The 25000-nt window shown below is 43.3% G+C and overlaps 2 protein-coding genes and 2 long non-coding RNA genes across 6 annotated transcripts in view; 3 read left to right on the plus strand and 1 right to left on the minus strand.

Annotated features, from left to right (window-relative positions):
- The first annotated feature begins 659 nt into the window (after window positions 1-659).
- The window catches only part of fa2h (fatty acid 2-hydroxylase), a 38486-nt gene continuing 14145 nt past the window's right edge, over window positions 660-25000 (plus strand). The window contains exon 1 of the mRNA XM_060060220.1: window positions 660-1098. Coding sequence (XP_059916203.1) covers window positions 817-1098 — 282 coding nt within the window. The 5' untranslated portion in view covers window positions 660-816. The remainder of the gene's footprint in view (window positions 1099-25000) is intronic.
- On the plus strand, window positions 9563-12944 carry LOC132464052 (uncharacterized). The gene is made up of 6 exons (XM_060060219.1): window positions 9563-10149; window positions 10898-11026; window positions 11143-11336; window positions 11636-11783; window positions 11886-12090; window positions 12584-12944. The coding sequence occupies exons 1-6, from the start codon at window positions 9937-9939 to the stop codon at window positions 12898-12900; spliced, it is 1206 nt and encodes a 401-aa protein (XP_059916202.1). The 5' UTR covers window positions 9563-9936; the 3' UTR covers window positions 12901-12944.
- LOC132464058 (uncharacterized) lies at window positions 15980-16973 on the plus strand. 2 transcript variants are annotated; one of them, XR_009527181.1, is made up of 2 exons: window positions 15980-16193; window positions 16677-16973. It is a non-coding gene; the product is annotated as an uncharacterized LOC132464058 (long non-coding RNA). The 2 variants fall into 2 exon arrangements; XR_009527180.1 differs by having other exon boundaries at window positions 15997-16173.
- Window positions 17829-21742, minus strand: LOC132464057 (uncharacterized). Of its 2 annotated transcripts, XR_009527179.1 has the most exons (4): window positions 19909-21742; window positions 18948-19780; window positions 18422-18618; window positions 17829-18190 (listed from the first exon to the last, which is right to left on the minus strand). It is a non-coding gene; the product is annotated as an uncharacterized LOC132464057 (long non-coding RNA). The 2 variants fall into 2 exon arrangements; XR_009527178.1 differs by having other exon boundaries at window positions 17829-18618.

A 25000-nucleotide genomic window follows, 5' to 3' on the forward strand; every position in this document is an offset into this window, starting at 1 on the left:
AAAAAAAAAAAAGGTAATAGTTCAGTGTTCTACCATAATTATAAATGAAATATAGATGATTGTCTATCAGGTAAATCCCACAAGTCCCACATTTCGGTATTCACGTGGGGTACACGACGTGACGGGGCCTAACCGCGAGACGGCGCTGCTGGACTGGCGGAAATGTCGTCTTTCTTTTCTGCCGCGATAACCTGCTGACAAGTGTTAATCAAACAGGTGCATATTGGTAGAGGAAGCAAGGAAGTCATGGCGAGTGGAGCATCGAGAAGTAGGCCTACGCACCGTGCTCCGGGTCGAGTGAGTCATACAACTCCCTTTGAGTGGTAATCTTTACTCACATGCATGCCATTCATTCCGTTTTCCCCATTCAGCAGTTAAGGCTACGTCAGATGACTTGGCGAGGGATTTTGAGGGGATGGGTTGTCTATTACAATTGAATAACATCATCATATATTCAAGAATTCAGCTCCAGGCGTTTTACCTTAACCTGGAGGTCGGTTGACTATAGAAAGGAGGGGCTGCCTATATAAGGAGGGGCTGCCATGTTTGCTATCACCGTTGATTGCTGTTCCTGCAGGTGAGGGCGGCGACCTGCCGCTGGTAACCCCGCCCCCCCCCCTCTTGGCCTCATTAATAAGCTACTTCTTCAGGCCCCACAAATGTCACTGTCAACAGAACAGATAAGTTAGTCCTTGGTCAGTTGACGAACTGGTCGGGAGGTCTCTCTCCACACTCCTGTGATAAGCTTTCCTTATTTTTCTTATTATTTTTTCTCTTTCTACTTTTACGAGGACACTTTTCCATTTGCGCGGTCCGATGTCTCCACTGAGGACCTCGCGGCTCCTTTCGGAACAGGAGGTGGCCCGCCACTGCTCCAAGGACTCCTGTTGGGTTCTGCGGGGCACCAGGGTGTACGATGTGACGGGGTTCCTCAGGTTGCACCCGGGTGGAGATGCCCTGATTCTACACATGTCGGGGACGGACATCGACCAGGAGATGGAGGGGCCCCCACACAAGCACTCTGATAACGCACGGAGATGGATGGAGCAGTACTATATCGGCGAGCTCGACAGGAACAGCTGTACCCACAAAGCGCAGGTAGAAAACGATTTTATGAAAACAAAGCATCATTTGGCTGCACAGATCTAAGACAAAAAGCTGAGATGACACTAAGATCACCGTAATGACTTACCGGCGCTGTCTTTCCCACCCGACATAAATAGGCTAATGAACCTTATTTATGAAAAAAACGAGTGTATGACTAAATACTCGACACATGTTCATGGAAGGCACCGTATTAGATTTGATTATATTTGTATTTATCAGAAATAAAAGTAATTTAATGTTTAAAAATGTACCGAGGGTTTTCAGTATTCAGGCAATCCCTTTGGAAGTTTATTCCGTAGGCCTACTTAAACCATGACGGGACCACTTCAGTGGGTGAGAGATCCTCCAGGTTTATATGTCCGTTTCGACGCCTCCCTTCTCCGTCCCATTTGTGGCAATCTAAAAGAAAAAACACGAATGTGGACTATGATGTGGATGTGGGCTGTGCACCAAAGAGAAGGTTGTTTTGGCCTTTTTATCGCACTGACTGAACCTGTAGCCTATGACATAAAGAAGATAGTGAGAGGGGTGGGTCCCGGTTTAGGGAGGTTCCCTCGGTGAAACTTGGCGCTTTTCCAACCATACCGGCCCGTTTCGGCACTCGGTTGGCAATTACGTGAGTCATGTAGGACTCCATGTGTGTTTACTTATTCCTCGTTAAATGTAGGATCTAGTGAATTAAGAATCAGCACGTCCGACTCCTCATCTCTCCTCTGCTACATTTTAAAGTCTTGTAATGATGCAAACACACTCACTCCTGCCTTTACTGTGGGAGATGTTAAGATGGTCGAAGGTGTGTAGTTTGGTTTTGTTGAAGTAGCGTACAATTGACCTAAAGACACAAGGCAAATGGTGAAACACTCTGATTTCTTCACCAACACCCAAGGGCACAGTAATAAAGGAACATTTGTAATGTATTTACAATACTATCTCGGTATAACTAGTTTCTTTAATGATTTGCAAAGACCTGGGACATGACTTAAAGGGGTAGTTTGGAATTTTGGACATAGGTCCTGATTCCCAAGTGAGCATTGGTATTCTATATCACTGGAGACAGTTTTCAACACATTTCATTCAGTCCTTCTAGTTGCAGAGTTCGCGCGCACGGCAACGGGCAATGCTAGCCTGCTATTAAAAACAGTCTTACCCACTCCACAGTACACCCGAGGTAAATCAATTATAACGCCAGACTATAGATTTAAATGTCTGTGTTGATAGAATAATGTTAGAAATAAAACTAACCTTGCATCGCATTAATCATCGAGGGACTACTTTCTCAGCAGAAGCGGAATTTTACTATGCGCTGGTTAGGTTTGTAACCGAATCACGACAGAAGAACGTAAACAGAGAAGCGTGGGACAGAAGCGCAATTGAACGACTAGGCAACATGATGGTTCAGTGTGCTTTTAGAAATTGTAGAAATAAACGGTGGCTTGTTGCCGCTGGCTTGGACATCAAAACACCGGCTCGTACATGTACGGTTCGTTGGATACAACAAATTCCTCATAATCGTCTTCAAAAGCAGATGCATCGCTAACTCCTCCAAACGTGGGCATATCTTGTTAATTGAATACGCTTATAGAATTCCTTCGTTCACTGTACTCTGCGTTTGTAGCAATGACAGCGGCAGGTAACCTAGGTATCAGTCCGCCGCTGCCGTAGCCTACGTACAGGAATATAAACACTGCTGCTGAGACCCCGCAATTCCCTCAAAATGCAATGCAACGCAAGGTTGGTTTTATTTCTAACATTATTCTATAAACAGACATTTAGATTTATAGTCTGTCGTTATAATTGATTTACCTCGGGTGTACTGTGGAGTGGGTAAGACTGTTTTTAATAGCAGGCTAGCATTGCCCGTTGACGTGCGCTAGCCTAGCACGAGCGAACTCTGCAACTAGAAGGACTGTATGAAATGTGTTGAAAACTGTCTCCAGTGATATAGAATACCAATGCTCACTTGGGAATCAGGCCCTATGTCCAAAATTCCGAACTAACTCTTTAATGGTAGGCCTATATTCCAGTGGTGGCGAAAGAACACACATTAACCCAGGTAGAAGGACTGATACTTGTTTAAAAGTATAGAGGGGGAACGTACAGGCTCTCAAAGTATAATAGTACTTTTTACTTTGACATTTAAAGCATTAAAGTCTTTTTACTTTGTTACTTCCCACCTCTGCGGCAGGCGTTCGACCAGTGGAACCCAAACACAGGCATGTTAGTATCGCAAAGCCTCCCCTAAAGTCCAGTTTCATTCGGGGGTGGGCTTGATTAATTTTTGAACGCACCTAAAAACAAAATTTGATGTTACAATATCATAATATGTTGGTTTGCTTGCAGATGTTTTCCATTCACATTTTGCATGAGAATACTCTTTGTCACTATATTCCAGTCGGTCATGCAGGCTATACACTAGAGCAGATTATCCATATAGATCACTTTCAATGTATGAGAAACCCGTTTGTAAATTGTTTGTTCTTAGAGGTGAAACATGATATCAAACGATTAGGCTGGAACACATGTACGGATATTGTAAGTACCCATATTGACAGACGCTATTGTGTTGGTTCTGTCGCATGCTCGTCCTCAACATTCACTTGTTGGCATGACCTCAGTGAAGGAGGTGATGAAGATGATGATGAGGATGATGATTCAACCGTAACAAACATTTGACTTTGTTAAGCCACCAGGGGTGGTTGTAAAGTAGAAACAAAGCAACACCTCCCACAATGGAACTTGGCCGCCCAATCACCTACAGTTTGAGATGGTTGATCATATAAGTGTTCAGGCAGACTTCTCTTCAGTTCAAGACACCATTCTGTGCCAAGTGCACCTTCTGTTGGTTCTGATCTCCAGTTACTGTGTCGCAAAGGCCCAGCTTGGTTGGATGGTATGATTTAACCCCCCCCCCCCCTGCCATCGTATGGGAGCGGCAGTGTCCGAGAGAGCCCGTTGTCAAATCATTGACCAGTCATTAAGAGTCATCGATGTGTGTGAAGGTCAGAATTACACACCAAGTGGCCGTAGAACACAAATTATCTCTAGAGATGATTATCAGTGGAGCACGAATAGAACCAAGAGAGTGAGAATGAGTGTAGAAAGTCTCAGTGTGTTTGAGAGAGGAGGGCTCAACTAACACAGGTGAACAGGTGAAGAAGGTGAGGAGTACAGCACAGGGGAACAGGTGAAGAAGGTAAGGAGTACAGCACAGGGGAACAGGGAGTGAGGAAGCACTATGGGTCAGGGTGCCAAGATGCTGGGTGGCGATAGCTCTTCGTTGGAATCCAGGCACAACATTTTCTGTTCCCATTGGACTCAATGACGCCATTGTTTTCCAATGTGTGTGTGTGTGTGTGTGTGTGTGTGTGTGTGTGTGTGTGTGTGTGTGTGTGTGTGTGTGTGTGTGTGTGTGTGTGTGTGTGTGTGTGTGTGTGTGTGTGTGTGTTTGAGAGTGATGGTGATGAGGAGGGTGAAGGAACAGAAAGAGCAGCCTGGTGAAATGAACAGTGGTTGCACAAGCCTTCAGATTTGATTTTAAAATGTGATTGGAACGGATTTATGTCGATCAATTGTTTTTCCTTTCTAAAAATGTCCCTCCCCTTCTAATTGGGCCGTGGGCTCTTTGGTGACAGGACTTTATGTTGCGTACGCTGAGATCAGGTTTGCGTGTGTATGTTGTGTGTGTGCTGAAGGGGGCCATTGGCAAAAAGAAGCCTGAAAACCATTGGCTTCACATAACGCAGGGTCAGTAAATATTGTGCTGTCAGTTGACCCTCAAAAAAAAATTATGCTACTTTTTCTTATCCTATCCCTATCACACACACACACACACACACACACACCAACCCACGAACACACACACAAACACAAACACAACTACACACACACACAAACACAAACACAACTACACACACACACACAAACACAACTACACACACACACACACACACACACACACACACACCAACCCACTAACACACACAAACACAACTACACACACACACACACACACCAACCCACGAACACACACACACAAACACAACTACACACACACACACACACACACACACACACACACACACACACACACACACACACACACACAAATGCACCCACACCCACCCACTAACACACACACACACACACACACAGCCTGTGTACCACGCCCGGCGTGTCTTTGTATAGGGACAATTGTTATCGGCCAATATCAAAGGGGGAAGGCATTTAATTTGAGAAGCAGATAATGCTATTGGTTTAGTGGTAACCAAAGCCCAGACCAGATACTCCACAGATACCATCACCAATGGAAGTCTATAGATGCCCCTCAAGCAGAACACAGAGCAGGCAGCGCTGTAACCAGAGGGCTCAGAGGGTATTGGTGTATAAGAGGACAATCAATGGGGCGATTCAGGGCTATTAAGGTCAACTTTGTTAATAACCCTACAACCACGTGGGGTCAAAGTGCATCCCTATGGTGATCGGAGCTACCTCTTTGCGCTGTTTACCCGTGCTGCCGTGGCGACCGCGCCGCCTCTCCAATTAGCCTACGCCAGTGGGAGGGGTCCCCTGGTCTCTACGGAAACACCCTACTCTCTCTGGAGGGGGGAGGGAGTGAGAGACGGGGGGGGGGGGGAGCGTAGAGTACAGCCTCATGTTGGAAAAGGCCTGATTGATTTGGGGGCCGCAGGCCACGGTGTCTCCAGGGGGGGGTGGTGGTGTCTGCTCTCTGCTGGATGGGGTCCAGGCACAGCCCCTCAGTCCCCCCGGAGCCCAGGACACGGCTCCTCTCTGAGGGGGGGGGGGGGTAGCCACGGGAGCTTCCTTCGCTTCCATACGGCCCACTTATTGCCAACAAGCTTTAGGTGAACGCAACACGCCTCTGACTGAACATGGAGCCTGGCGAGCTACACAAAGCTAGGCCCACGTTTCCATATCATGGCCCGAGTCTAAGTGCATTGTGGCTGTGTGTGCCCTATGCTTTTAGAAGATGCAAGTCAAATACCAAGTATCACTATAGCAATAGTTGTATTTTGATACTAAAAGCATTGATTTGGCTATTCTGCAAATAGCTAAATTAGTATGAAGTGTGAATTGGTGTGAAAAGTTCCTTAAATCTTCCTGACTGCCCTCTTTCCCTTTTCTCTTCTCTCTATGTGCTTTTGTCCTTGTTCCATTGTTCCATGTCCTAATTTCTACTCTATCTCAGTATTAAAATGGTAACAATAGTGTATGTGTGGCGATGTGTGTTCATCCCAAGGGGGGTATCCAGGCACGCACACGCACACACACACACACACACACACACACACACACACACACACACACACACACACACACACACACACACACACACACACACACACACACACACACACACACACACACACACACACACACACACACACACACACTTTTTGGCAGTTCTAGGCACATTTTACTAGGGGGGGCCAGGAGGGGCCAGTGTTTAGCCAGAGGGCCACAAATAAAATGGCAAATTATAGATTATAGATTATAGATTATAAACGTTGTTTTACTTTAAAATCATCAAACATTTAATTTGTACAAGAATTTAATACTTCACCAGTCTCTATTTTTCTGTCAAAGTATCTTAAATTGATGGAGCTTACGCCCTTAATCATCAAAATCATATAAAATGTGTTTTGTACAAGCGTGCAAGAGAGGTAGGGCCATAAAAGATGAAAAATAAAAAGTACAGGGTGCAAATACAGTGTGTCAATGTGAAAAAAAACCTAATTTAATGATAGCTGCTAGAATTAGAACAAAAAACGTAGGGCATGCATTACATTTCGTTGCATAACCATCCCTCCCTACTTAACACGGGCAGATCGCCTACTACTCTTTACTATATAGAGAGGGAGGAATGGAGAGAGAGAGGGATGGACAGAGAGAGGGTGGTAGAGGGATGCAGAGAGAGAGTGTGGTAGAGGGATAGAGGGATGGAGAGAGAGAGGGATGGAGAGAGAGTGTGATAGAGAGGGATTGCGTGATAGAGAGAGGTCGCGAGAGAGAGAGAGAGAGAGAGAGAGAGAGAGTTTGTGTGTGTGATAGAGAGTCTGTGTGATAGAGAGAGCTTCTGTCAAACTATCTTAAATTGATGGAGCTTACGCCCTAAATCATCTAAATCATATGAACATTTGTATTATACAAGCGTGCAAAAGAGGTACGGCCATAAAAGATAAAAAAATAACTCCAGGGTACAACGAAGTGCAAAACAATGTGCCATTTTCTATTTATTTGATCAGTTTTAGTGTGGAGAAACTGTGTTCTTCCCTTTTAGAAAAATTCCCTGTTCTGCTGTTCTCTCCTCATTTCATGATAGCTGCTAGAAAAAGAAAGAAAAAAGGAAAAAAAATTAGGGCATGCATTACATTTCGTTGCTAAACCATCCCTTCCAACTTAACAAGGGCAGATAGCCTACTGCTCTTTACTCAAATGTATTTGTTATCCCAATGTAACAGCCAAAACTGAGGAAAATACTTGGTGAACATCACAACATTGTGTAGCCTAGACCTAGCAAGGATACTGACATTTGGAGACTCGCTTCTGCTTCGATGAGTTTGCTTAGATGCGATTAAGTTTCTAAATATATCTAGACCAGAGATTTACAAACTTAATTTCATTCTCAGTGTGAGGAACTACAGGGTTTGCTTGCCTTCGACTCTTGCAACAGGAGAAATCGTGGCTCTTTCTCCCAGAGTACCTCCACCACCTCGGTGTTTGGGTGCGCCCCTCTAATTTACCCGTGTAGAACGTTGCGTCGCATTAGTTCCGTAAAATCCGTAAAATCATAGTTGTTTTAGTTGGTATGGGGGGGCCACAGGGGGGGGGCAGGGATATGTCTACAGGGGCACTGGCCCCCGTAGGCCCCCGTGTAGAACCGCCATTGATTCAAAGGATGTTTTTTTGTCAGGAAATATCAGGAAAGGGACAACGAAGTAGTGTCAAATACTTCTGACATTTGCCTCCTCAGGCAAATGATCTCGCTACATCCTATTCTCAACTTACATCACACACATCTCCATCTTATCGAGAGAAACTGCAGGGTGGAATTCTGACTCCTGGTAATTCAAGTTTTACTGGTTCTGAATGCCCATTAGCTTCAATAGAATGACACCCTCACACACACACACACACACGCGCACACACACACACACACACACACACACACACACACACACACACACACACACACACACACACACACACACACACACACACACACACACACACACACACACAGTCACAAATACACACACATATTCTCTCTGTCTCTTTCTCTCGCCTCATCTATCCTCTCTCTCTCTCGTTCTCTGAAACACTGAGGTACTTTGTGAGCTTTGAGGCACACAGGTTCTGCAGTGTGTGGGTGCAGTTCATCCTCATAGACTTGTTGAGCTCTGATATTTACAGATCGGTTACTAATACAGGAAGCTACGTATGTATATTGTTGTATGGGATGAAAACGGCTTGATACAACTGCTTGTACTGATTGTCTTATTTAACCAATTGTAGCAACGGAGGTCTGTGAAGAGGACGGATGAGGAGCTGATCTCAGCTCTTACCGTCCTTCTCCACGGCATTCCTGAGCCTCTGTCTGAGCCTGTTGCTGAACCTCTTGACGAGCCGTCCTTCGAAGGGGTGGTACACCTCGGTTCTTAGCCGCTTCACCTGAGGTAGACTGAGAAGCTCTTTCAGCACACGTGACATAATGATATTATCTACAAGCTGTCATTGGTCTAACATTCAGTGAGTTATTTGGTGCTTTCCCCTCTTGTGTCTGTGTTTGTTGTTTGTGTGTGTGTGTGTGTGTGTGTGTGTGTGTGTGTGTGTGTGTGTGTGTGTGTGTGTGTGTGTGTGTGTGTGTGTGTGTGTGTGTGTGTGTGTGTGTGTGTGTGTGAGATTAGTCCATAGAGATATCCAAGTGGACAACACCTAGCCCCGTTCTGAAATATATCATAGCCTTTGTCCTGCAGGAATCAAGGTCAAAAGGTCCATTATGAAAGAAAAAAAGTGCACACATGATGTTTAGTATAAGGGGATTTTGGTTGCTCTTATGCAATCCTGTTATCGACGTCAAAGAGAGTCCCAGGGTCGATGACCGCTCTTCTCGCACTGCCTGCTGCGAGTGTGGGGCGGTTATGACGCTCTTTCTGAAGCTCTCCTCCAGCACCGCTTACCTTCAGGACGAGAACCTCCTCCTTTGGATCAGAAGCCACAGTGGCTCGCCATGTCGTACGGCCGCTGCATCAGTTGAAACATTTGTTCTCGTTCTTGGTCAAGGGGAGTATCACTTGATGTGTTGACAGTAATCACGGTTGTTTTGATTGCGTTTGTGCGCCGTGGGGCTAGGTGGAACCGTTAGCATGCGGGTAGCCCAGATTGTAGTTTTGATTCAAAAAGAAAAACAATGAGACGCTTGCAAAAACGGTCCGTGTACTTTGCGGCCAATGGATTTTCGTTTTGAAATGAGAAAACCAAAATCGGGAAACGAGCTGTTTCCCGATTACCATATAGAGATAGGAAAACAAAAATCTGAAAATGACCCATTTTCCGAATTTTGTTTTGATAATAGAAAACGGAAAACGGTAAAACGACCAGTTATCTGATTTTCTTTGATGTGCTTAAACATGGACATCGGGAATTAAAATACTGCGTGGAAATCTTCTTTCTCAATTTTGCGAATATTTTTGTGTTGTGACCCGGAAGCTATCAGTAGTTGGCGCGCGGTGTATTTAATTTGGAGCCAAGCTATCAGTAGTTGGCGGTGTATTTAATTTGGAGCCAGACATCCTTGAGACGCACCTCAAAATGGCATTGCACGAATATGCAGGTTTTATTTCAGAACACCGAAATAATGGAATGTCCTGTGGGGATATCGCCACTGCGTTATGCACCCAGTTTGGAACTACACGGGGGTTTTCCGAGAGGAATGTGCGGAGGTGGTGTGCTGAGCAGGGGCTTGTCAGGGACTTCTGCCCTGATAGTCAACTTGAAGTTGAAGTCGCTGAAGGTATTCTCGAGGTAGGTTTTTTTTTATCATCCGCCTTTCACGATTACCGCTTTTGTTAAGCATACAAAGGAATGCTACTCTTACATAAAAAGCTGACCACAGTTATATGCAAAGTCGGGCATCTGACTGGTGCTAATGCAATTTTTGGATTTAATTCATAAACACGTTGGTTGTTAATCAACAGGAAATATTTCTGTATTTTTAAAAAATGCACGTCTTAATCTTAAATTTAAACTAAGATGATTTACTATTTATAATTAAATATATATATTTAAGCAATATAGTAGGCTGCGAGTGGGGTAGGTAAGGGATATTCCCACGGGTGGTGTTCGGCCGTAGGTAACAGCAGGTAACAATATCCCTTACCTACCCCACTCGCACGAGTACTATATTGCTTTTATAAAACAATTTTATATTCAACCAATTAACATTTCAACACGAAGTTATTGATTTAAAAAATGTTAATTTCACCATTGTTTCTCCGCAACAAAAAATAGTTCCAGTCAACGTCTTGGTTTGGAATTACAAGAACTAACAGTTATCATCAGCGCGCTTTAGAATGTTTCATCGCAGAGTGATTTATTATTAGCTGTGAAAGTCCGAGTTGGGATGTCCTGGGATATTCCAACTCATGGAACGTCTCTCGTCCAATCAGAAACGGCTTAATAACTCGATAGAACCCAATTGTTTTATAATATGTATATATATTATGTATGCTAAACATCATACCTACACCCCCCCCCCCCCCCACCCCCCCAGACTGGATCGTCTTTTGGTCGAAAAATGATGACTGGATATCTATCCGCAAAAGGGGTTAAAGCTTCTGAAGGCAGAGTGGGCAATGTGTTGAGAAGTATTCATCAACCCTACCACATTGCAAGACAGCAGGTAAGGTCAAATAGCATTGTGTTTTCTACATTTCAATAGAACATACGTGTTGAGATTCTAATCATACGAATGAAAGATTATTGAGTTTTTATTATAATGGAATTCTTATATTTTAGGGTGCCCGGAATCTGAACCCCATACCCTACAATGCAGAATACATGGGTCACAAGCTGCATGTAGATCAGAATGAGAAGCTTGTTATGTTTGGAGTGACTCATGTTATGGCTATCGATGGTTTCAGCAAGAAGGTGGTCGGTCACTCCACCATGCCAATAAAGAACAACATCGTGATTTATGAGGAAGTGTACCGGTAAATTAACTTCACAGACTTTGTAAGGTGGAACCCAAAGTTGTCTCCTTAGGAGGACCCAGACTTGAACAAGTACATTAAAAAAGGTTAAAACCTAGATTTGTAATATGGAAATAATTAATTTGGAAAAAACAAAAAACTTTTTCCCTCTTCCAGTTTCTTAGTTAATTTTCCAGTTTTACTATTATTGATATCATTCAAATTTTGACAAAAAAATGTAATTGTCACTTAAGCTGGCCATGGCTAAGAGACTGATGCTGTTTATGTATATTTTACGTTTGTCGGTGATTTATCTTCAGGCCTGCTGTTCTTTCCTATGGAATATGGGACCAGGTCAGAGTTGACTGTGGGAAAGAATTCTATCTGGCTTTATTCATCCAGGAAAAACTGGCAGAACATCGACACAATACTCAAAGGCAGCCCTACCTTCAGACACCTTCTACAAGGGTAAAATAAATGTGTTGTTAAAAATTAATCCTGGTTTCTTGCCATTGAGGCGTATTTCTAATGAGGGCAGGCAGACTGACACTATCCTTATAACCTGCACAGAACCATGTGATAGAGAGAATGTGGTCGGAGGTGAATGCTCGAGTCAACTACCCTTTGAAGACAGCTCTGGTACAGCTGGTGGACCAGGAGGAACTGGACATGGAGGACAACACATCCAGGTATTGTGTGTCAAACCTGACATGCCAGCTGGCTAGGATTGGCATCACAAATGTCGTACAGGCATGGAATGCACACAGGATCCCAGGTATGATTAATTTCATTTTACTGGCGGTATTACAGGCATAACTTGCTAATAAAGCAGTGTAAATTAATTTTGATGTTCTATTGTAGAGTTCAATCTGAAATGGATTCACAAATGTGTAGCTCAAATTGCAACACTGCAAATCCAGTACTTTCTGTAGAGGGGCAGATTCAATTAGTAAAACATGTTATTAGTTAGAATCAAGTTTTTTGGACGTTGACCATGTTCTTGCTTTTTTAGATGACTTCTACAGGTTTGGAGTTGAATGTAAATGAATACATGCTCAAAGCACAGACATTCATCTTTAATTTGAGGGCATTTACATTGGGTGAATTTTGTAGGAATGACCCCCATCTGAATGAAGCTGTCATTATTGTCAACTCCAATATGCTGTGAAAGACAACTAAAATAACAAGTCAAAACATCATTGGCAAAATGATTACCTCCCCACAAGTGTAACCCCTTTAATCTCACTACTCACTTTACTGTCTTGCAGGAAGGGGAATACCAAACGAACTGGCTAAAGAAGGGTGTCCTGCAAAACTTTCTGAGGACCTTCTGCCAGTCGGTGCAGTTGCAGCTGACCTGTATCAGCAGGAAATGGGATCAGCCTTGAAAAGAGAATCCATTTTTGGAAGTGATCCTTTCCCCTCTGAAGAAGCCCAACAATGGACTGAAACTGAGTTTGGTTCTCTCTTTGATTTGCTATCCCTCTTCCAAAATGTGGTTAACCATAACTATGGCCCTTTTAAAAATGCAGTGAGGTCTCTGATTGATATCACCTCAAGACATGTGCGACCTGTTACACAGTGACCTGCAATGGTCAATGAAGAAGCAGTATACCAAAAATAACATTTTATTACAATGTTACGTATTTTAAGAATCTAAGCTACCCACACATAGACCCAAAGATGCAGGACCAAACATATTAGCCGTAAATACCATACATAGCCACAAGGGGAGCAAGACCTTATTGGAGGCTGCTCCAGTCACAGATAGCAGCGCTTTTATATATACGAAGAAGCCGAAGCCAGTACGGCACCCCGGCCACGCCCACTAGGCCACGCCCACTTAACGGTCTCTTACCTGTGCACCCAGTGTGAAGAGACCAGTGATAATAACGACACACGCGAAGGGTCACGGGCCTCTGCCCGTGGCCCATAGAGAGAGAGATTTTCAGCGACACCCGCGAAGGGTCACGGGCCTTTGCCCGTGGCCCATAGTAGCCAGAGTTATTATCTCTCACACGTGTTCCACTCTTTAGCTACAATTCCCTCCGTATAGCTTCACTTACCATGCCGAAACATGCCGACGACTTTATAATAAATGAAGTGAGTTTAAAGCAACCCGGGATTGGACAACTTTCTTCGAGAATATGCAATAGATGGTGACCCCGACGTTTGGAAGGAAGTCCCGAGAAATCCCGGCGGCCGCGACACTAAAACAACTTCAACAGGCCCGCACGTCTGAGGTAAGTAGAACTCTTTGTCTTAAAGATTTAATCTGAAATAGGATTGGTTATAAGAACATTTAGGTGTAAGTTTGTTTTAGCCACCGTCCGGTCATGCTGCTCCAGAGGCTTAGACCTCGACTTAACAAAACATTTTACATTCAAGTCTGTTGGTATTTTGTTATTAAAGACGATGAATTGTTAAAAGCCCCCCTGACCCCCTACACACGTGAAGTCCCCACACCCCCCCCCACCCTCTCTCTCTCTCCCTCTTCTACCCCCCCTCTCCCCACCCCCCCTGTTTACCTGGGCTCTCCTGGCTGTTTGATAAGGCAATGGTAGCCTGCACAAAGGGACCCCCGGTGTGTTATGTCTCTCTGTCTCTGTCTCTGTCTCTGTCTGTCTCTGTCTCTGTCTCTGTGTCTGTACCTGTGTTTTTAAGGTAAATAGTGAAAGCGCCGAAGTTAAGCCGGGCCACTATAAGGTTTATTTATTACCGACCATAAACTTCCAAACTCTTTACGGTGGGGGGAGGAAAGGTCAGGTTTTTAACGTTAATCTAGCTTAGTTGCATATTAAAACGGAGGCTTGGCCAAATTGGATTCAGTTCAGTTAAGTCTAATGTGCAATTTTGATTAGTATAGAACGCAGCCGTAGAGTGTAACCACGTGGTGTTAAAGAGACGGCACGTCTTCGTGACGTGGGTTTCCTTTGTCCAGACGTCCGCCATCTTGGGTCTTGCAGAGACCAAGAGCAGCGGGGAGCCCAACTACAGTGTTACATTCTCTCCCTCTCTCCCCCCCCCCCTCTCTCTCTCTCTCCTCTTCCCCCCCCCCCCCCCCTTCTCTCTCCCTCTCCACCCCCCCCCCTCTCTCTCTCTCTCCCCCTCCACCCCCCCCCCTCCCCAGAAGATCCTATCATGAAACCCCCCCACTCCCCTTGCCCCAGTCTTCCAGGTCCGGTAGTCAGACCCCCCCCATCCCCCTGTCCACAGGTCCAGTCGTCAGATCCCCCCCTCCCCACCCTTTGTCCCTGCAAACATTCTCTCCCCCTACCCTTCCTTATTCATATTGCTTGGAGAAGATCGGGAGCGGTGGGACGGGGGCTTCGATTTAACTAACAATAGAGAGGCAAGTGGCCTCGCTGTTGTTGGTTGGGTTGAGGTTCTTGTCTTATTGTTCTTGCTTCCCCTTGCCCCCTCCCACCCTCACACCTAGCCATGTGTTGAAACCAACATGTAAATTTAGTTAAGTGTTTGTATATTTGAGGGTCTGTGTGTCTGGATGCTGAAATACAGAGAGCCACTCCCTAGTTGATATCGGCAAAACACGCAAATATTTGTGTAGATTGTAATCAATGTTTTTTGATTCACCAACATTAATAGTTTAAACGATCTGTAAATGTTCACATTTGTACTAAATTTGTTCTTCCTCTTCAGGCCTTTGCAACCCAAGCAGTGATGGATGCCCGGCATTCATGGTTTTAACCGGTGCACAAGGCGGGAGTTAGCTCAACTGCTGTAGTTCAATTACAATAACATTTGTTTCAACCGATAACTTCTGAATTTTTCTTTTAGGTTCAGTTTTTGTTTAGTTTGTAGAATATCACCATATATTTAATACCCAGATGTGCATAATTGTTGTAAGTTTGAATGACTCTTTATTCTAACTAGTTTAGACGGTTTTGATTGACCTAGCTGAAGGTTCACCAGGTGTCAAGACGTAGGATTGTGGCACTTCCTGGGAGCCTCCGGGCCACACGTTAATCGACTAATCGTTCCTGCAGTGTTCTGAGGTGGTAACGGTGGGGCTCATGGGGAGGCCCCGGGAGAGTTGTCATTCGCGGGCTCACACAGGGAGAAATCGGGTAGGTCGGTAAGTCAGAAGGTTTAATTAATGTATCGATTTGATGTTGACCAACAAAAAACTAGATAATTATAATAATAAATACTGTTCATGTAATGGTATAGTTAGGTCTGGGACCTGCGTAGCTAAAAAAACTGTTTTGGAAATAGTAATGAACGTGTCCGGGACATGTATAGCTATAAAATAAGTCACTTTGCTAAGACATATTCACGTTTGATGTGGTATGCAGAAAGTGGCGATTTAATAAGGCGTATTCACGTTTGATGTGGTATGCGATGTACATAGGAGTGAATCAAAGTGTGGACAACATCAAATGCGAGCAATAGGTAGAATAAATGAAGATTAGGTCATCCAATATACATAGTTAGTGTAGGACAATCGGGTAGTATGATGAAGGTAACTGTTAGTATGAGATACGGTTAACACAGAAGTGATGTTGCACATGCAAATTTTAACATTGTTATTTCCCTTTTACATCTTTCAATGCGCATGGCTGAAGCAATGCGCAAGGAGGGATGTAGTGTGAAATTAAATCAAAGTAGATACTGTAGAACAATTAAAATTAGAATTCATGGAAATATGTTTTTGAACAACTAACTGCTGTACATGAGTTTGTATTTCTGCAATAGAAGAAAAAAGTTCCAGAACCAGATGCAGACACACCTGGAGCCTACAAACTACCACCGCCGAGCAAGGACCAACAGTCACATGAGGAGATCAAATAACAGCAGGATTTGAATCGCTCCGGATGGGTTGGTGGCCAGGGCGCTGGTATGATTACAATCCCTCAGGTTAGAATTGGCAGAGAACTCCGGCATTAATGACCCTTTCACAGGATGGATGGAGAATATGTTTGGGAGGTGGAAAGGCAGAATCCAGTAAGTGCCCGTCGCGGGAATAAATGCAGAGACCGTGTTAATTGTCACCGGCTGCCGTTGTATTCCCTGCGCACGAGGGCTACTGCATCTGCTGATCACCACAGCAATGGGCGCTACAGAAGTGCCAAGTGCCATTCAGGCTTACATTACCTGAGGGGCCCGACCCTATCCAGCTGTAATATCTAGAATAGTCACACCTATACTATTCTAGTAGAATCAACTGTATTTAAGATAATCAATATCCCGGATTTACTTGAATAACACATTTTAAAACAACCATACCAGACTATGTTTGTTATTGTGTAGTGTTGCTTGGTTGCCAGTGCAACCCGTTATTTCTGAATCGCTGCATTGATAATGGTACTGTTGATCTTCTTTGAGACGGTTGTTTTACAGGCCACCTGTTGCTGACACGACGACGACGGAGAACCTGTTTGGAGGCTCCCATGATGTAGGAGTAACCTCTCTGAGATGAGCCCTTGACAAGGAGGGACGAGTCTTGGGTTCATGAATTACAGGCCCGACGGCGTCAGAAGAAACCACCCACATGCAACAGCGAACCAATGCACGAAGATCACATGAACCACCCGAATCCATGCTAGGCTATCAATAATCTTGAATTTTTTTTAATTGTATTATGACTACCAATTTTTACTTTACTTTTGCACATGATGAAAATTGTATGACCTTGTAGCACATGACCAAAAGTATTAGCTCAGGATTTCTATGAATGGTTTTGTTTGTGTGCTGTTTGGCCATGCGATTGTATGATAACAAGATTTATGTTCATTGTTGTATTGTTAAATAATGACCTGTATTCCCAATGAGACCCACAAGGTGAATGACGTCTCAGTATTATGAGCGCATTGTGGTTTTTTCCTCTATTCAAGAGTTTTCCACACAGTTGATGGTGTTGATGATTGATCCTAATTTGACTATGTTTTCGGTGTGGTAAATGGTGTTTATGATTTAAAATATTATTGTATGGTCATCTAAGATGACCAAGGAGGGATTGTTACGTATTTTAAGAATCTAAGCTACCCACACATAGACCCAAAGATGCAGGACCAAACATATTAGCCGTAAATACCATACATAGCCACAAGGGGAGCAAGACCTTATTGGAGGCTGCTCCAGTCACAGATAGCAGCGCTTTTATATATACGAAGAAGCCGAAGCCAGTACGGCACCCCGGCCACGCCCACTAGGCCACGCCCACTTAACGGTCTCTTACCTGTGCACCCAGTGTGAAGAGACCAGTGATAATAACGACACACGCGAAGGGTCACGGGCCTCTGCCCGTGGCCCATAGGGAGAGAGATTTTCAGCGACACCCGCGAAGGGTCACGGGCCTTTGCCCGTGGCCCATAGTAGCCAGAGTTATTATCTCTCACACGTGTTCCACTCTTTAGCTACAATTCCCTCCGTATAGCTTCACTTACCATGCCGAAACATGCCGACGACTTTATAATAAATGAAGTGAGTTTAAAGCAACCCGGGATTGGACAACTTTCTTCGAGAATATGCAATAACAACAATGATAAAGTGGAAGTTGTCTTTTTTTTCTTTTCTTTTTTTTAAAACGGTCACACACAATATAAACATTACAACAAACAACATCTTTCTGGTCATGTACCCATAATAACATCCAACAAATAAACTGAGGTAGTTCCAGTAATGTAAACATAACAAACAATAACAAACAATTATCTATCAAATCAAATCAATTTCTCTCTCCTTGAAAAGTGACAAGGCAGCAGAGAGACCCTTCACTTCATGTATTTTATTTTCAAAGTCTCCTGCCCTGCATTTCAAGCAGTGGTCTGATGTGACTAACCACAGCTCCACACAGGTACGACATCCAATTATCGATTCACAGCATGTGGCGAACATGGGATCTGCCATTACAGCTGCAAGGTTAAAAAAATATATATTATAAATTGATGCAGAAAATAACATTTAATTGTTAGTTGCAATATAGAAGGAAATTAACTAAGCAATCAGAAGTGTGTTTTATCGCAGAGTGAATGTTGAAGATGGCGATGAACACCCGTGACAGCTGGTCAGCGCAGTGCTTGAGGGTGGCAGGCGGCTATGTTTTGTACTGTAGAATGACCTACTGTTACATATCTTACACGTACCTTTACACACAAGACATGCAAAGGCTTCCTTTAAGGGCTGCAAACCGACATTTGCCATTATCTCCTCCTTTTGAGACTTGGCCAGCTGAGACAGCTGGTTGATTGAATTAGTGACCTCTTGGAGACTCCCGGCGGCTTGCTTCAGCTGGTCAACACGTCCAAGGACCTCCTGCAGGCTTGAATCTCCATCCCTTCGACTTAAATGTATGAACAGAAAAGAAAGGATTAAAGATTTTTTTCAAATGGTGCATATGAACAAATGTTTGAATATCTTTCTGAATATTTTATAAATCTTAATTTACTCTGTAAAAGCGTCAACCTATGAGACATTGTTGTCATATAATTGAATCATAATGACTTCATTCATGATCATCACTCAAAAAAGCAGACCAAATTAAGTTCAAATAATAATTATTCTTCCACTCTACTTTCTTTTTCCTTTCTTAACTTTTGCATTACACTGGTATTTCCTTCAGGAAGTTTTAGTTCATATATGAATTTGCCTACAGATCAAATGTTGTATTACCTTGTTTTAGCTCTTCTCCCATTCTGAAACTCCACAAAGTCACTTTCAGGCACAGCATATATTTTTCTTGAGTTCTGTTTCCAGAACTGGGAACCTAAGAAGTCAGAAAACATTAACTTCACTTCTGTTTTTAAAAGGGGTCATTGACTTTTTGGGGGTATTTCACACGGTTCCTTACGGTCTCCGAATAGGGTATGTAACATTGGTTGGGCTGTAAACAAACACGTGTTATTTATTTGAATGAAACACAGTCAGGGACATGAAATAACGTTAGCCACATTGCCAATAAACTAAACCATCACATCTACCGATAATAGAAACAGGGAGGATACGTTAGCAACAACATAATACTACAGCTTGCGGTTGTAATGAACAAAGGGTCAGAACAGCACCTTTTCAGCTACATCTTCTTAGCAAATCCTGCTTTACATACCTACCGGTTTCTAATTGTGAGATTTGCATATGAAAGAAGTGTCAATGGACTTTAAGGGTTCATTGTATGTACATTTTACCCACTGAACTGTCGTTAATCAACTGTGACAAGGTAAATTTGTTTTTTGCAATCAATGACTCCTTTAAAATCAACATTAAGGTTTATTAGAAACCACAAATTAGAAGCAAGTTTCTGATCATACAACTTACTTCTTGTGCCCTCAGAGTCCATTATTTCGTTTCCTTGGGTGTCCGTCAAGGTAATAGGCTCATCAGAGCCCACGGCATCTTGAACTTTGGCCGAAATTCGTTCAACGCAGGCCTCAGCTTCCAAAAAGCGCACAACTACTGTCCTGGAAGGACTGAGTTTCTCATTAACAATTTCTGCCAGATGGATTGACCTGGGGATAAATCAGACCGTCTTAAAATCACACCTATGGGCCTAAAATTATATTTATATATTATAGGACGAGATTTTAGCAGCAGAGATCAGTTACATATTTAACAAGTTACATATTTAACAAGTAACCTTTGGAATGATCTTCCCTGGAACAAGCTAGCTCCACTAGCTCGTGGAGTTCCAGCTCGTGGTGGTGGTGGTGGTGTTTCAGTGGAAAAACCAGACGCAGAAAAAGATGTGGCAGAAGCAGAAGCCGGTGAGGGTCGGCGCATGAACCCAAAAGCAGGGGCACCAGCAGCGGGTGGAAGGTGCTCTGCATCGCCGTGGACCTCATAATGACTGCGATTAGTTAGATTAATTATTGAAAAATGGCCTGCTGGCTCTGGAAATATTGCCGTGTTGGAGTCGTCCGTGATATAAAGACTGCTGCAACTGACCTGTTTAATAGAATTAAATGAAAAATACCATAAAGGATTAAAAAACATTGTAATTAAATAGTACAAATACTACTAATCCCGTGTTTCCATAACAAATATACATCACAGGTCAACATACTTAAAACAATTCATATATATATTAGGGCTGTGAAATGATAAAAAAAAAAAGTGTGGATTAATCTGTGGATTAATCATGATTTATCACATATTACCGATTTTCTCTGTATATTAATCATGACAAAAGACGGATATATACATTTAACATGTTTTCTTTTTTCATTAATGAAAAACTAAAACAATGGTGCTGCAACTCAGCAGTTCTTTAATAATAATTAATTTTATTTGTAACGCACTCTTCAGAAGTTTGTTCAGAAGAATCTCAGAGCGCCAAGTCTTTAGCAGTTCTCTTTGCTTTTCCATATGGAACATTAATATATCATCATCCCAAAAAGAATTCGGGCTTTTTAGCTATTGTTTGGTTGAATACAAATGTTTCTTATCTTTTCAAATCAAACAGAAATGATTTGGGCTTCTTAGCCATTGTTTTAGTGGATGGTTGAAAATGTCTCTTTATTGTCAAACAACCATTGACCACACCATGACACAATATAGTCTTCCTTTCGCCAGCTGGTGTGGCAAACTACCTTGTTCACATTCCCTGATAGTAAAGCTGACGGCTTCTTTAGCACCATGTGTCCTGTGACTGACAAGTGACAACAACGTCTTTCACACGGCATTGTGGATGAAGGAGTGGCTAGATATTTGCGAGCCCTGGCAGTTAGATATTTAGCGAACTATGCTAACTAATCAATCTAGTTGAGAGAACATCCCTAAACAGTTATGTCATGTCAACTAGTATTATTACCACTACTAGTACATCACTAGTCTCTCCAACAAATGAGTTAATGTTAAAATCAAAATGTTAATGTTACCGTTTGTAAAATTGCATGTGGGAAGTCAAAAAACTATTTTGCGCTCAAAAAATAGCCGCGGCTATGCTAACATTAACTCATTCTACCTGTCGTAGAATGACATGCCACCAAGCTAAGGCGCTGTGAACTGTGTGAGCATTTTTTTTGCAATGGATAAAAGTGTCAATTATAAGTTGAAAAGTAACATCACCTGAAAAATCCTGCAAATTTTGTCTGCAGACATGTCCTCTTGCTTCATAGTCAGCCGTTTGGGTCCGCGAAACAATATGAAGCTCTCCATTTCCATTCCATGCAATGTAACGGTTAAGCTTGTGAGAGGAACTTCCGGGTCACAACACAAAATCTTCGCAAAATTGAGAAAGAAGATTTCCACGCAGTATTTTAATTCCCGATGTCAATGTTTAAGCACATCAAAGAAAATCAGATAACTGGTCGTTTTACCGTTTTCCGTTTTCTATTATCAAAACAAAATTCGGAAAATGGGTCATTTTCAGATTTTTGTTTTCCTATCTCTATATGGTAATCGGGAAACAGCTCGTTTCCCGATTTTGGTTTTCTCATTTCAAAACGAAAATCCATTGGCCGCAAAGTACACGGACCAAAAACGCATGCCTTTTATTATATTTGTTCATATTTAGGGAGATCAATCATACATATTGATATAAGATTATCTTAAACTAATTCCAATTTTCTGTATTCTTTTTTTTGTTGCAAATCAAGCTTGATATCATTAACTTAATTGGACCAGGTGGTTGCCAGGCAACATGGTGAGACTGGGCATACATATGGTTGCCCCCGACAACGGTACTAGGGAACTCGGACATCCAGGTGCTTGTTTCAAGTTATCAACCAAGAGAAAAAAAAAAAGGACGAATAAAGCGCTGATCTGATATAATCCAAGTATATACTCTCTTCCATTCAGCAGTGTGGATTAGCTACGATGTCGGAAAACAAAAGTTTTGGCTCTGCCCAGAAACCTCCAGTAACGTTTGCGTCACACCTAGACTTTGATGCAAAGGTCATCAAACTAAAGTCGCTCGGTGACGAAGCGTCACTCTCCCCACCGGGGAGATGGGGGTTAGGGGTAGAGTTAGGGTTAGAGTTAGTGTAAGCGTTAGGGTTAGGGTTAGAGTTAGGGTTAGAGTTAGAGTTAGGGTAAGAGTTAGCGTTAGAGTTAGGGTTAGAGTTAGGGTTAGAGTTAATCCAATAAAAGATGTAGGGGTTGCTAAACAGTTATAGTCGATCCCCCTAGTCCCTCCGGCAGTAGGGAAAAGTCATCAACCAGGCAGTAGATTCGGCGCAGGCTGTATGTATATGTATGTATGTATGTATGTATGTATGTATGTATGTATGTATGTATGTATGTATGTATGTATGTATGTATGTATGTATGTATGTATGTATGTATGTATGTATGTGTATACACATGTAAATATTTATATTTCTACATAGATATATATCTATATCGATATATACAGAGAGCTAGACATTGATACTAGCCTTACCAAAAAGTGAAAGAGGAAGTCCGTCCAAAGACCTTTCGCCTTCACTCGTGATTCTCTTGGCACTGATGGTGTTTTTTGGTGAGTCATTGTTTGATCAGACAGGCTTGACCAGGCCTATGCAACCCTTACACCACACCTTTAAATTCAATGGGACAGATCAAAGCATTGGAAAATATTCTGGCGGCAAACGTGACAACATTTGCATGACATAGTATGTTTATATATAGAAGTGAACCTTACCATACTCTACCTTTACCTGTTGCCTAAATGGCACCACAATTAAACAATAAAGATAATGTTTCAAAGCACAGTAATTGAAGTTGGTACGGTGGTTAAACTGCAATTTAGTTTTAGTGTCCTCACCATTAAACGATAAAGATAAGATAAAGCTCTGCTCACACCCTAGGAGGCATAGAAGCATAACTGATGTTCTGCAGGGTTCTGTTGACATCATGCTACTCTCTTTCTTATTAATAAGCCCCCCTTCTGTCCATCACTGATGGACAGAAGAAGAAGTTATTATTGTTGATTGGCTGAAACAGTCCCATCTCGCTGTGCATTATATGCAGTAGCGGGAACAGTCCCATCTCCCTACCCCCCGTCGTGCTCCAGCCTGCATGCCACAGATGTTCATGCGTTATGGTGATCTCAGACAGGACAGCAGGGGACAGTACCTCTAGTGGCCACCAGGGGGGGGTCTTTGGAAAGTGAAAGCTGGAGGGAGACGCGGGTCTCAGCAGGTGACCGCCCGGCGTAGTCCGCACGGTCCAATGAACACTCCCCGGCTCAGGCGATGTTCCTGCCTGCACCACAGCGCCTTCAATGCTACTGCTGGGGTTCGATGGAGGAACAAACAGTCTGCATTGTTCGAAGGGCTTATTGTGCTCCACAACAAGCCAAAACCAAGCAAATAAATACCCCCCGGATATTTAATTCATGGGTAATAATTCCGTGGATGAATGATTAGCCAATGAGTCCGTTTGTTGGTGAGTGAAGGTTCCTTCGAAGGGGACGACCGGGACACACATTAGGCCATGCATATATGTTCCCTGCCCGAGTGCAATCTTCATGCCCACCTCTGGCAGACATCTGCCCCCCCCCCCCCCCCCCCCTTCACAGCCTAGGCCGGGCAAGAACAACATAGCTACTGCCCCACCCCTCTTTTTGAGGCATCCTGTGTTCTGACTGTACCATGCTGACTGTGTCAGCCTTAAGTCCGCCTGCCCCACCTTCCTCCATTGCGCTCTCTCTCTCTCTCTCTCTCTCTCTCTCTCTCTCTCTCTCTCTCTCTCTCTCTTTTTAAGTTCAAGAGTCTGTCTCGCCGTAGCAGGTGAATGAGTATGGGATAGGTTATTAGTGTGTTAGTGTGTTGTACCCACACACTGCCTCAAGGCATTGTAGAACAAGCTGCCAGACATTGACCTACTCATCAATGAATTAGAATTACGTACTGTATGCGTTGTTTAATAACTCATGTCATGATGTGTGTGTGTGTGTGTGTGTGTGTGTGTGTGTGTGTGTGTGTGTGTGTCTGTGTGTGTGTGTGTCTGTGTGTGTGTGTGTGTGTGTGTGTGTATTGGCTGGGTGGCTGGACAGGTGTGTGTGAGGTGACCCAGAATCCTCACTGTTGTTGACAGTCAAACAACAGAACAGCCGACCCGCCCGACCGGTTTACTTCTGAAAATATTAAGCGATGTTAAGTAAGAGGAAACATGAGTCCAGTGCAGACCGTCGGCGACATGGGACTCCTTGTCTGGGCTGGGGAGAGACCAGTGTGCACACACACTCCCTGAGTTCGGTAAACATTCAGTGCAAGAGGAATGCCTTCCCCCCCCCCCGGCCTCCCATTGTCTCTCTGAAGGTTAGCCGCTCTTGTGTAATGCCAGTTATCTATGCATATATACTAGTTGAACTTTTTTGTACAACATGTGAGGAATGTGTGAATAGGTCAAGGGATATCTACGAAGCTTTGGATAGGAATAGTATTGACAAGGGAGGGACCGACAGGTGAAGGAAAGGGCGAGTCAATGTCATTTTGTAGCAACGTGTGTGTGTGTGTGTATTCTGTGTGTGTGTGCGTAAACAGGTTAATCCCATGCTGAGTCAAACCCCCTATAGGTTTACAAATGATCTTTATTATTATGATATATATTAATTCATTAGTATGCCAACCAATGGAACTCTGACTCTTTTGGGTTGGTAGATGCTTATATCTCTGTTCTGAAGGATATTTAATGTCTATCCCACTGCATTGGGATTCGTCTTTGGTGTCCGATGTTTTCAGTTGAGCGAAACTAAATCTGCTCATTTTCACTTTTCCCAGTGGTGGGCCCGGCTACTTTGATCT

The sequence above is a fragment of the Gadus macrocephalus genome, chromosome 9 (assembly GCF_031168955.1).
Source record: "Gadus macrocephalus chromosome 9, ASM3116895v1".
Classification (NCBI taxonomy): Eukaryota; Metazoa; Chordata; class Actinopteri; order Gadiformes; family Gadidae; genus Gadus; species Gadus macrocephalus.

Excerpts from the sequence above, each read along its gene's own strand:
- LOC132464052 (XM_060060219.1), top strand. The coding sequence starts at position 9,937 with ATGGCATTGCACGAATATGCAGGTTTTATTTCAGAACACCGAAATAAT. Across the intron at positions 11,027-11,142 it reads ACCACATTGCAAGACAGCAG|GGTGCCCGGAATCTGAACCC; the intron begins GTAAGGTCAAAT and ends CTTATATTTTAG. Across the intron at positions 12,091-12,583 it reads GAATGCACACAGGATCCCAG|GAAGGGGAATACCAAACGAA; the intron begins GTATGATTAATT and ends ACTGTCTTGCAG.